Raw genomic sequence first — 13,387 nt, forward strand, 5'->3', positions numbered from 1 at the left:
TAGTTGGTTTTTCTTACATTAGTTTGTCTATATTTATTCTGAAACAAACAAACTTTCAAACTTTGTTGAAAGCAAAACACTCAAGTTTATTAAATTTGGACAGCAACCTCCGATTTAAAAGTTGAAACATTAATAAAAAATTTATTTTCGTATCTATATAGGACCATTCTCTTAAATTATTACAAAACTGAAATATAGATAAGCTTTCAAACAATCTTTAAGTGTTTTTATATCCATAGTTATACCTATATCGTATATTTTTTGAATGAAAATTATTAATTTTTTTTATTGTTTCAGAGGTGCATTTTCAGTAGTGAGACGATGTGTTCAGAAATCTACAGGTTCGGAGTTCGCAGCAAAAATTATAAATACAAAAAAATTATCAGCTAGAGGTAAGTTAGTTTTATTTAATATTTTGCTTAATGGTTTTATAAAGATTTTATTCATTGTATCTCGACGTGCTGTAACATATCGAGTTTCAAAATTAGAGCTATCAGCGCAAAAGTGGTGTAACCCACATTGTTTTGGTGTAAAATACATTCGTTACATTATAATCTTCAATACAACAGTAGTTTAAGCCACCTTTTAATACCCATCAATGGATGGCGCTAAAAAAATCTGTTAGAGCACTAACCAAAAACTATAGAGCAAGAGTGGTGTAACCTCGTTACACCACTTTTGCATCATGGCAAAACTACATTTGTCTGTGACTTATTTCAAAATTCCGTCAGCTGTCAGTGTCGTGTGCGTTAAAAATTGAGGTTAAAAACGAAAATTGTTTAAAAAACATAAACTACCTCATATAATATTTCAATAAACGCTATAATAATAAATATATCTAAATAAATAAATAATAAATCAAACAAAAAATTTGATAAACCATGGATGATAACGAAGATAATACGTCAGGTTGGTTGAAATATTGTGTTTCTACAAAATAAACAATTTTATTTACGTTTAGGTAGATAGATAGATATTTATTGTTTTTAAAAACTACAGTATTATAACAGTTTAGGTAGGTTATGTAGATTCATAAATTAATTAATCAATTTGGTTACAGTTCGAGATTTTGATGAATCCGGCTCTGAATATCTGCCATCCCCATTTTTATAAAAATTATTAAGAGCAGTTGTTCAAGGAAAACATTGACTAGAATTGCACTCTCCCTCTTGCCATTTCTCCATTACTAAGGATTGTGATTTCTTAAAATATTCCTAACAATTTTTCTCCATTCCTCTCTATCTTCAGCTGCTCTGAGAACTTTGCAGAATGAGTTTTCAGGTCTTTCTTAATTCATAATTTGGTCAGACCATCTGGTTGGTGATCGTCCTCTTGATCTTTTCCCCGGAACGTTTCCAGAAACAATTAATCTCTCAAAACTATCGTCACTTTTGCAAATCATGTGACCGATTGCAGAATACATTGCAGACATATTGTGGACAGCCTTTTTTAAATCTGGAGTTGGTTTATAATGGAAACCTTTGTCCTATGAGCTGTCTAAGATATGCGCAACATTCTTCTCCAGCACCACATCTCAAAGGGAAATATTGAGAATACAAGGGCATTCACCAGTTTAATCTTGATATTTTGAGAAATAGATCTGCCTTTCCAAACTTTAGTAAGGCGACTCAATGCATTTTTTGCCTACGAATACGTCTACGAACTTCTGCTTCACAGTTACCATCGTTAGTTATACTAGACCCGAGATAGACAAAACTGTCCACTATCTGATATTCCTCTAACATGTTAGTCAGTTGTATACTGTGGAATTTGTCGACCACCATTATTTTTGTCTTAGCTTTATTGATTATCAGACCAACTTTATTGCTTTCGTACTTAACTCTTAGCAGAAGATTAAACATTACTAGGTCATTTGCTGCTATAAGTGTAGTATCATTAACAAATTTTAAATTGGAGATTTTCCTAAGAGCCACTGTTACTCCACCGGCTCATCCATCTAAACCCATCCTCATGACATGTTCACCATAAATGTTGATTAAGTCAAGTGACAACACGCATCCTTGACTAACACCTCTCTCGGTCTTGAATTGATTTGAGAACTTGTGATCTAGTCGTACTGTTGCTATATTGAACTGGTACATATTTTTAATAAGTGTCACCAGATGCATTGGTGTGCCCATTTCTATTAAAACGGACCACAGATTTATCCAGCTTACACAATAAAATGCATTTTGGCAGTCAACCAAGCATGTAATCATCTTCTTCTTCGCGTGCCATATCAGAATTATTCGACGTTGGCGATCACCATTGCAAAGGCTTCTCGATCTTCTGCAATATGTAATAATTGTCGTGCATTTGATATCTGTGTCCATACACGAATGTTTTTTAACCAAGAAACTTGTTTTTTTCCTACACCTCTACGGCCCTCTATTTTGCTTTTAAGGATCAGTTGTAATATTTTATATCGACTTCCCCTTACTATATGTCCCAAATAAGACATTTTTCGATGTTTAACAGTCTTTAGCAGTTCTCTATCTATGTTGACACTCTTTAGTACTTTTTCATTAGTTTTCCTTGCTGCCCAAGGTATCTTTATTTACCCGTAAGTACAAATTTTTATTGACACGAATATCTTTGTCATCTATTCCGATATTTTTCAGTATTTGCATTAATTGTACATGCTGTACTTTATCGAATGCCTTTTTGAAGTCCACGAAACATGCAAATACATCTTTTTTTTGGTCACGGCATTTTTGTAATAGGATGTTAAGCACAAAAAATGCCTCTCTGGTTCCCATAGCATTTCTAAAACCAAATTGGGTATCTTCGAGATCTTCTTCACATTTGCGTCTAATTCTCTTGTGAAGTATTCTTAGAAAAATTTGAAGAGTCCGGCTCATTAGGCTAATTAATTGATATTCTGAGCATTTTCTCACATTGTGTTTTTTAGGTATTGCGACAAAGATGGATTTGAGCCAATCTGTGGGAATCACTCCGGTGTTATATATTGAATTAAAAAGTCTTTCTACCACTTTTATGTTATTATCCTCTATTACTTTCAACAACTCAGTTGGTGTATCATCTGGACCACAAATTTTTCTAATTTTAGCATTATTTATAGCGTGTTCTGTCTCGCATTTCATAATTTCTGGGCCGTCAGTACAGTTTTGGTAAAATTCGGCAATATTATTCCTGTCATCTTCAAACAACTCTGATATATACAGCTGCCATTCTTTTCTTATTTCGTGCTCATTTACAATAATTTTGTATTATTGTCAACGAGTACAAAGGGAACCCGTTTTTTAAATATGTTACTCATTTCTTTTAGTTTTTTGTGCATATTAAATGAGTCGTGTTTAGATATTACATCCTCCATTCTGTCGCACCTTTCTCTCATCCATTTTTCTTTGACTAATTTGATCTCCTTTTTTATTCTTCTCTGAAGGTGTCTATATTCTGTTTCATTATATTTTATCAGTCGACGTTGTTCCATTAATTTTAAGATGTCGTCTGTTATCCATTTATTTTTCTTGATTAAGTTTTTTATATAATCATTGTTTGTGGAGATTTCAATAGTTTTTTTAATTCACTCCATAGTTCTTCTGGATCTTCTAGTTGTTCTCCAATGTTTTTTATTCTATTGTTAAATTCTTTTTTAATGTTATGTTTTGTGTTTATATCGTCAAAGTTAAGTAGATTGGTTTTTGGTTTTTGTCGCTAAATTCGTTTTAACCTTAGTTTAATATCTGCTACAAGTGGTTGATGATCAGATCCAATATCTACCCCTAGGAAATGTAGTGACTTTTTTGACGGCATTTCGGAACCGCTCATTTACAAATATATAGTCTATTTGAATTCTTGAGGACTCAGGGTTATTATAATAATAGTCTCCCGTTTTATACCGCTGTCGCGGCTTTGGGAGTATAGCAGGGTAGTCTGCTATATCTAGGGCCTACGGTATACAAGGAAGGTGACATGGCCAGTGCTACGCTTCAACCGTCTATTATTACCCCTGGTTTTACCCAAGGTACTCATTTTTATTCAGGCTGAGTCGACCTGGGGCCTATAGACATTTTAAAATGTCTAGATGTTCTTGCCGGCGGTGGGATTCGAACCCCGGACCACCGGCTTGCGAGTCAAGCATCCTACCGCTTGCGCTACGCAGGCCCTACGGTTCTCAGGAGGCCCTCAGGGTTATTGCCATCATATAATCATATATACTTGAAATTCTCTAGACTTTTCAATGAGTTGTCTCAGGTTCAGGATTTGTTCCCGTGTACTTTTACCCTTTACAAACCCCGCTTGTTCCTGAGGTATTTGGTAATGTAGATAGGGTTTTAATATGTTTTTAATGATATGCGACAATATTTTACTAGCATGTATTATTAGTGATAGTGTGCGGTAGTTTTCACATCTGGTAATAGTTCCTTTTTTGTGTAGCGGGATATAAATTGAGGTACACCAATTAGATGGCTGGCGTCCATCCATCCGATTGGACGACGCCAGAGTAGATTCAAGATATGCTGCCCTCCTTAAGAATATATACGATGATGCTACTTTTCACGTAAAAATAGATGATGATCTGGAAACTATGAAAATAGACCTTGGCAAAGGCGTGAGACAGGGTGACACCATCTCACCCAAGTTATTTACTTTGGCATTAGAAAATGTCTTCAAAAAACTAAATTGGGTCGAAAAGGGATTAAAAATAGATGGAGTATATCTTAACCATTTGCGTTTCGCAGACGACATAGTACTAATAAGCACAGATATCCATGAACTAAAATCAATGCTACAAGATTTAAATCACAAATCGAATCAAATAGGATTAAAAATGAATCTCGACAAAACAAAGATATTAAGCAACAGCCTAGAAAACATCACGATAGATAACATCAATGTAGAAAAGGTAGAACAATATATATATCTAGGACATGCAATTAAAAACGAAAAGGAAAATCAAACCCTAGAAATTAAAAGAAGGACACAATTATCATGGGCTGCTTTTGGGAAGTTGAGCTTCATTTTAAAAGACATAAAAATCCCAATACACTTAAAACGAAAAACCTATGACACTTGTATACTACCAGTTGCAACTTATGGATTGGAAACTATGGCAATAACAAGAAAAATGGCAGAACAATTAAGAGTAACTCAACGGGCCATGGAGAGGGCCATGTTAAATATAAGCCTCAGAGACAAAATTCCTAACACCGAAATACGTCGAAGAACTAAAGTAACCGACATCATGGAAAAAATAGCGACATTGAGATGGCAATGGGTAACACATGTAGCAAGACAAGACACCAACAGATGGTCTCATAAAGTGACATTCTGGAGACCTCGAGAAACAAAAAGAAGCGTGGGAAGACCCAAAAAGAGATGGATAGACGATATAACAGCTGTAGCTGGAAAGCAGTGGATGAGAATTGCAAAAGATAGGGAAGCGTGGAAACAATTGGAGGAGGCCTATGTCCAACAATGGATGAATGAAGGCTGAAGAAGAAGAAGAATTAGATGGCTATTTTCCTGAATTCTAGACAACGACACAGATAGAATGGATGATATGTAATTCTTTGTTACCTAGTAACTGTAGTATTTCACCTGGTATTGAATCAATGCCTCGGCATTTACTTCTCTTTAGCGATTTAATTGCATCTTTGACTTCAGCGAGTAAGACAGTAGGTTCTCTAGGGTAGTCAGAGGGTCAATGACTTTCTGCTAGTACCTCGTTATTTTTATATAGCTCGCCACAGTAGTTTCGCCATGTTTCCAATATTTTGTCAGTATCGGTCTCTAGATTGCCTTTCTTATCTATTACACACCACGTTTGAAATTTAAATTCTCTGGTAAGAAGTTTGATCTTCTGAAATAAATCCCTCGGTTCATTTCGACAGCCATGTTTCTCTATCTCTCTGCATATTTTGAGACATGTAATCAGCTTTGTCTTTGCGGCACTGTTCTCTGATTTCTTTTGATAACGCTCTGTATTTATCGTTTTTTCCGTATCTGGTTTTATGTTCTTTTCTGCATTGAATCACCGTCGACGTATTATCGGATATCCACGGCTTACGGCCCGTGGAAACTGCTGCCTCACAGTCTTTTGCAGCCTCAATTACCTAATCTTCGAGATAGATCCAAGTGCTCTCAGAGTCACTATCTACTTGGTCTAAAGAAAGCTTCTTCTAGATTTTGTTGGAAGTCATTGATTTTTGATGGATTTAGAGATATGACTTTTCTTAGGGATCTTTTTTGGGGACTTTAAAACGAAGTCTAACGTTTAATATTAGGAGTTGATGATCGCTTCCACAATCTACACCAGGATATGTTTTATAGTTAATGGCCGACGACTTCCATCTTGATCTTATTAGGATGTAGTCTATTTGATTTCTTGTTTGTCCATCTGGGCTGCGCTATGCGTATAATCTTCGTGGATGATGTTGATAGAACGTGTTTGTAATTGTAAGATGTTGTTCTTGACAGAACTTCACTAAACGGTCGCCATTCTCATTTTTCTGTCACAGTCAATTTTTTCCCAGCACTTCTTTTAGATGACCCTACTTTAACGTTAAAGTCTCCTAATATTATGATTAGTTCACGATTCGAAATAGCGCTAACAGTTTCTTTTAGACGACCATATCACCTGTTGATGTACTAGTTTTGCGTTTATTGACAAATACTGCAAAAACTAATAAACTCTTCAATATCATCTGTCAATTTACGCCACCGACAGTAACATCTAACTAGCATTTTTGTTCTTACTACTTCTAAATGCTGTTCATGAAATAGGTATAAAACATTATTATGTAAAGAACTTCTTCTTATTCTTCTTCGTCTAGCCATTCACGTCCACATCTGAACATAAGCCTCTTCAAGTCTTCCTATCCATTGTTTTTTATTGTACGCTACTTGTAGCCAATTTTTCCCGGCAGTCCTTTTCAGATCATCTGTCCATCTCATAGGAGGTCTGCCTCTGGGTCTTTTATGTTGGTATGGTCTCCAGGTTAAAATTGATCTGTGCCATTTGTTTAGATCACTCCTAGCTACATGTCCAGCGTATTCCCATTTCAACTTTAATGATTTTTGCACCACATCGGTGACTATGGTTTTCTGTCTTATTCATGTGTAAAGAACTAAGAATCAAAAAGAGAAATCAAACGATTTCTACTTAGCGAAACCGAATTCAACTAAGAATCACTTTATTTCTTGCTAATAAACAATGATTTTCAGCCGATAATTCATGTTTCCTTTTAAAAAAACGTTTCAATGACACATCTGATAATGACTCAGACCACCCAGATAACATAAAATTTATTACTTTCAATATTAGCAAATCTTTTTTGGTAGAATCCATAACATCTTCAAAATTTAACGGAATACTATTAATTAAATAGAAAGAATAAAGAGAACTTCAGATTTCCGTTTCTGACGTCATCGGAAGCCTCGGTAGACCATCGGCATTCGCAATCATATATCGCAAATCAGTAAACCTGGTAACCCTGCGAGGGGTAGTAATGGGCAACGTACACTCACCAAACATGGCGGTTGCATCGAAACTGGCTTTACTTTTCGAAGGTTTATTAAATGAGTGTTACCTGTCCTCTCTCTTTTCTTCTCTAAGTGTGTTCTCTTTAATAATTAATGGTTGTTTCATAACATCATCTTATTCAAATTAAGAACCGTTTTCAATTTGGAGTAAAAATGAATATAAGTTTTATTGCTGTTAATTATATTAAGTTACCAATTCTTAGTTATATCTTTTGTAGAATAGTTCTGTAGTAGATTCTTAATAAAGAAAAGAAAACAAATAAAATTTAAACGTAAGTAGTGCCATCATCATCATTTTGGCTTTACAACCCTGTGTGGGTCCTAGCCTCCCCAAGAATTTTTCTCCAGTCGTCCCTATCCATCGCCTTCCTCCGCCAAGTACGTATTTCCATATTTCTCATGTCTTCATCGATGTTATCTAGGAATCTTGTTCTGGGTCTTCCTCTTCTTCTTTGACCAATAGGTCTATCAAGGAGCGTTTTTCTAGCTGGGTCGGTTTGCTCCATCCGCATTACATGGCCTACCCACCTCAGACGTCCTATCTTTATGTGTTTTACGATATCTAGTTCCTGGTATATTCTATAGAGTTCGAAGTTGTATCGTCTTCTCCAGACACCATTTTCATTTACCGCTCCATAGATGCGCCTTAGTATTTTTCTTTCGAAACATCCTAACATGTTTTCATTGCTTTTTGTTAAAGTCCAGGTTTCTGAACCATATGTTAGGACTGGGCGTATTATTGTTTTGTAGAGTTTTACTTTTGTATTTCTTGATATAACTGTAGATTTAAAAAGGAGATTAAGCCCAAAATAGCATCTATTAGCCGTGCAAATTCTGCGGTTTATCTCTGCGGTAGTGTCATTTTCAGTATTGACGAGCGTTCCCAGGTATACAAATTCGTTAACTGCTTCGATGACGTCATTTTCTATAACAAGTGGCCGTAGTGTTTGTGGTTGCGTACCTATTTTCATGTATTTTGTTTTATTGGTGTTTATTATTAAACCCATTTTTGTAGCCGCTTCCTTTAATGCTACGTACGCCTCTCGTGCTGCGTTTTCCGTTCTCCCAACAATATTGATATCATCAGCATATGCTAAGATTTGCACAGATTTGTTATATATTGAACCGGTAGTTGTGATTTGTGACGTACGTATTACTTTTTCCAGAGCTAGATTGAATAGTATACAGGAGAGTGGGTCTCCCTGACGTAGCCCGTTATTTGTTTTAAAAGGTTCAGAGAGTTCCCCCTTGATTCGTACTTTGCATTCAACTTTTTCAAGGGTTAGTTTGGTTAAACTTACCAACTGATTTGGTACTCCTAGGTCTATCATTGCTCTAAACAATTCTCTTCTATTTACAGAGTCGTAGGCTGCCTTGTAGTCTATAAATATGTGGTGCGTGTCTACACCGTATTCCAGTGTTTTCTCTAGAATTTGTCTCAGGGTTGAAATCTGATGAATTGTTGATTTACCACCTCTGAAACCAGCCTGGTATTGTCCTATTATTCGCTCTGCATATGGTGCCATACGATGGCATAGTATATTGGAGAATATTTTATACGCTGCATTTAGGAGCGTAATTCCTCGATGGTTAGAGCATTCAAAGATATCTCCCTTTTTGTGTATGGTGCAAAGTATTCCAATATTCCAATCATTGGGAAGGGACTTCTGTATCCATATTTCTTTTATAAGCTGCTGTAGGGCTATTATGATATCGTGTCCACCTTCTTTATATAATTCCGCTGGGAGATTATCTATTCCGGGTGATTTGTTTCTGGCTAGTTTGTTTACAGCGTCTTTAACTTCCAGGATCGTTGGTGGATCCTCCTCCCTCTCGTCTGCTCCGCTTACCTCGCAGCTTTCGTCTTCGGGGTTTTCTTCTTCTTCCTCTATATTAAGTATCTGGTTAAAATATTCCGTCCATCGGTTTAGTACGTCTGATCTTGTTGTTAACAGATCGCCATTTAAACTTCTACATTGATATCTATTTATACTGTATAAGTTTAAAATGTACTGCTTTAAGCATTTAACATTGGATATATCTAGAATGACCCGAATAAATTAAGAAGTTATCAATCTTCTTTCAATTTTATCTAGCCAATTTGGATAATACCTACACAAAGTATCCAGGTAAAACTAGTTTTATGCAGTTTCGGGGTTTACACCTAACATATCTATTTAATGTATATAAATCGAATCCTTGTGTACGTTACTCCGTATTTCATACTAATCAATTCCTATCCAGATTTTATGTTTTAAAGTCTGGCAACATGGACTACATTTAGCCTTGTATGTCTACAACAAATCACTGAAGTTAACGTATCCGCAGGGAAATCGCATATAATCCCAAAAGGTTTGTCGAATTTGGGCCAATTATGGTCAGTTGAATTCGGCTTTGGTAATAGAACTTTTTAGGGCCTACTTTCATTGTTAAATGATTGGTGGAATATCTTTTTCCGAATCTTGTTAGGGCCGGTTCGTGCCTCGGATATATTATCTTTTTTGTTTTAACCTTATATCTATGTCTCCTTGGATCCTAGTTAATTTTCTGATAAGTGAAAGGGATAACTGACTTTTTCTATCACACTAAATCATCATTTAAAACGAAATAGGAGCTAGTCAGACTATATTTGTTAAAAAATAGTCAGAAAATAGACCAATGTGCTGTAAATTTATGCAGTGTAATCTTTATACAATAAGGAAGTGACAAACTTTTATCAGAAAAAAATATTAATAATTATGACAAAACCTCCTTTATTTTTTGTTGTTATTTGAAGTGTGTATAAGTCTATGCTGCTTTTGTTTTTAATAATCCTGACTCTAATATAGTTGTAATTTCTGACATCTACTTGATCTGTGTTTTCTTGCATGCCATTCTTTTATAATAAGCACTAGAAAGCTTTATAGTTTTCATCAAAGCATTACAACGAAATGTGGTGATCTAAATACCTTGAAGGATGCGCTATGCTAGTAGGAGGGGCAGAAATAAGTTACCCAGAATAATAGATGAATCGAGAGATAGTATCTTACTGTTGTTACTGTTGATACAAAACACGAGAGATACTTAACAATGTACAAACTATAGAGCCATAAAACTATTACACCATAAAAATCTGTACCTTAGAGGCCTTAGACGCCCTTGGCTTCGATAGTCTTTACTAGTTCTTTCACTTTTTCTGATCTTTCACTTGTTTCCAAGTGAAAGATCTTGGTTAAAGGACTCTTAAAAGTCAGCTTACTGTGATTTTATTATTAATTCCAATAATAAACATAGAGACTGCTGGAAAATAGTAACTTTAAACAATACAAAATCCAGTTCGGTACAACCTGATCTAACCCCAGACGAAATAAATAAATTTTTTACTACAATTGCAAAGAATATAATTACCTCTTTTTCCACTATTAATGTCAATGTCCTCTTCAGTTATAGAAATTATCCTTCTCCTAGCAAGTCCTTTTTTTCGTCCCGTTGTGGAAGAAGAGGTCTCTCAAAGAATAAAGTCTCTTAGTAATTCTAATTGTAGTGACGTTTACGAAATTAATACCAAAATTTTAAAAGAAACTTACCAAACAGTTTTAACACCTTTCACTCACCTTAATAATTTAACTCTATCAACTGGAGTATTTATGGGAGTACTAAATACTCAAAAGTACTACGTATCCATAAAAAAGGTGATTCCTCAAAAACTAATAATTACAGACCCATAAGCATTGTTTCTACTTTTGGGAAAGTGATTGAAAAGGTTATCAAACAACAATTTTATTCCTATTTTGATTTAAATAATTACTTAAGCAACTCACAATATGGATTTACAAGTGCTCGTTCTACTACAAACGCGGTATTTAATGTTGTGCGCGAGGTGATTGAGGAGTTTGTACGCGGCAATCGCATAGCAATTTCTCTTTGCGACTTGTCGAAGACTTTTGACTGCGTTTAACACATTTTGCTCCAAAGTTAAATTACTATGGAATCAGAGGTATCCCTCTCAAGCTTATAACTTCTTATCTATGTTGGTATAAGGTTGAATGCTCGAATAAATGAACTTTGAAAAATTAAAAGCAAATATCGAGCACAATTGTAATAATCAAATCTTGCCCAAGTACTTTCGCTTTCTACAGCATCAACAGGGGCATCTGAAATAAGCTAAGAAACGTTTTTTTAAATAAAGAAAATTGATTAACTTCGATAAAAAACTCGAAGTTCATGGATGATAAAAGTTTTTTGTGATTAACGTTTTAGACTTACTTCGTCAAATTTGGGCTATCCAGCAAGCGCAGAATGTAATAAACATGAAATTGAAACATAAATTGTACTTAACACTACACTAAAACAAGGACAAACAGTTTAAAATTATTTAAAAAGTTGCTTGTCGGCAACAGGAGAGAGAATGGTATTTAACGGAATGTTAAGGTGAAATGTGACATATGACAGCTTTGATGGGCAGTCACAATCATGGAAATGTGATCTGCACATATTAAAATTCTGTGTAAGTAAGCTGGCATTGACCAAAGGTCCAACTAACATTACTATAGAAAATCAGCTTATGAAATATGACATATAGAATATTTTAATTAAACTAGATTGCATAATCCAGATCTCACACTTACGCCTGTCTGTAATAATAAGGTTGTTAATTTAAGAGCAAATGAAGTGGACATAAAGTGTGAATGAAAGAAATAGACCGAACAATCTATTAGACAGTGGGTGGTTGACTACAATAAAATGGTCTACCAGGCACTATCAATACTGTAAAAAAGAACAAATCTGACTATGAAATTGAAATACTAAAAATTAAACAAAATTGAAAGCAGTGTATAAATGAGGTATAATTCAAATAGTTTAGTTAAACCCTCAGTCAATGGGAGAACTATACAACTAATATGTAAAAGCGTTACTAAAGACCAACTGACCAACAGTGGAAGATGTTGAAATATACAACTGTGGAATTGGTATATCTAAATTACTCAGAGCTATGGAGAGTGTAATTAACGCCAACTATAGATCAATTGAACATGAGCAAGCTAGTTTTGTAAATTGTTGAATAATACAATAGTAATGTTGATCAAAGTGTGAAATTAATAAATTCTTAATGGGTATACTCAGTGCAGGAAGTCTAAACAGCCGAGCTGGGTCCACTATGAGGTGAAGCTGCAATAACGTTTTTAAAAATAGGTTTAAACTTAGTACAATTTAAATTAATTTGAGTATTAAGACAGTGAGAGTTTCCATTTGTTTCCTTTGTGATCTCCAAATCTTCCAATAAATCCAACTCCAAATAGTTTTTCTTTCTACTGATGTCATGTAAAATAGAAGAACCAGTAGTGATTAGGGATGGCGGTTTTTGACAAAACACCGGTTTTCGGTTATACCGGTTTTTTTGCTTACGGTTTAACCTGGCGGTTATAACCGGCCAAAATAAACCGGTTTTCGGTTTTTTTTAATAAAATAGGTTACAAAGTTACATTTACAATGCACTTTAGTTTGCGATACTACATTCGACTCGATATCAATGTAATCAAAAATAGTACTATCAAAAGAACATCAATATAAATATAAATAAAACACAATTTTTAATAAAACCATTTTATTCTACTACTTAATTATTATATTTATTTATTATTTTATTATTATTATTATATATTTATTGATTATTATTAAATATAATATAGCGTAAGATTAATATATACATATTACAATAATATACAATAAAAGTATAATGTAAGTAGAATGAAATAATATTTTAAGTAAAAAAGTATAGGTTAAAAGGTTACAAATAGGTTATATAATATGAAATGGATTTAGCATTATGTTGGCCAATATTTTTCATGAAGCCTATGGAGAAAAACTCGTTCATATATATGTTTGTCGGTCAAGCGGC

General features: G+C 34.4%; 1 protein-coding gene across 5 annotated transcripts in view; it reads left to right on the top strand.

The window, feature by feature from the left end:
- The window catches only part of CaMKII (Calcium/calmodulin-dependent protein kinase II), a 699,413-nt gene that overhangs the window by 181,217 nt on the left and 504,809 nt on the right, over window positions 1–13,387 (top strand). For all 5 annotated transcript variants that reach the window (XM_072537374.1, XM_072537369.1, XM_072537372.1 and 2 more), the window contains exon 2: window positions 298–392. In XM_072537374.1, the coding sequence (XP_072393475.1) occupies window positions 298–392 (95 nt within the window). The remainder of the gene's footprint in view (window positions 1–297; window positions 393–13,387) is intronic.

The sequence above is a fragment of the Diabrotica undecimpunctata genome, chromosome 7 (genome assembly GCF_040954645.1).
Source record: "Diabrotica undecimpunctata isolate CICGRU chromosome 7, icDiaUnde3, whole genome shotgun sequence".
Classification (NCBI taxonomy): domain Eukaryota; kingdom Metazoa; phylum Arthropoda; class Insecta; order Coleoptera; family Chrysomelidae; genus Diabrotica; species Diabrotica undecimpunctata.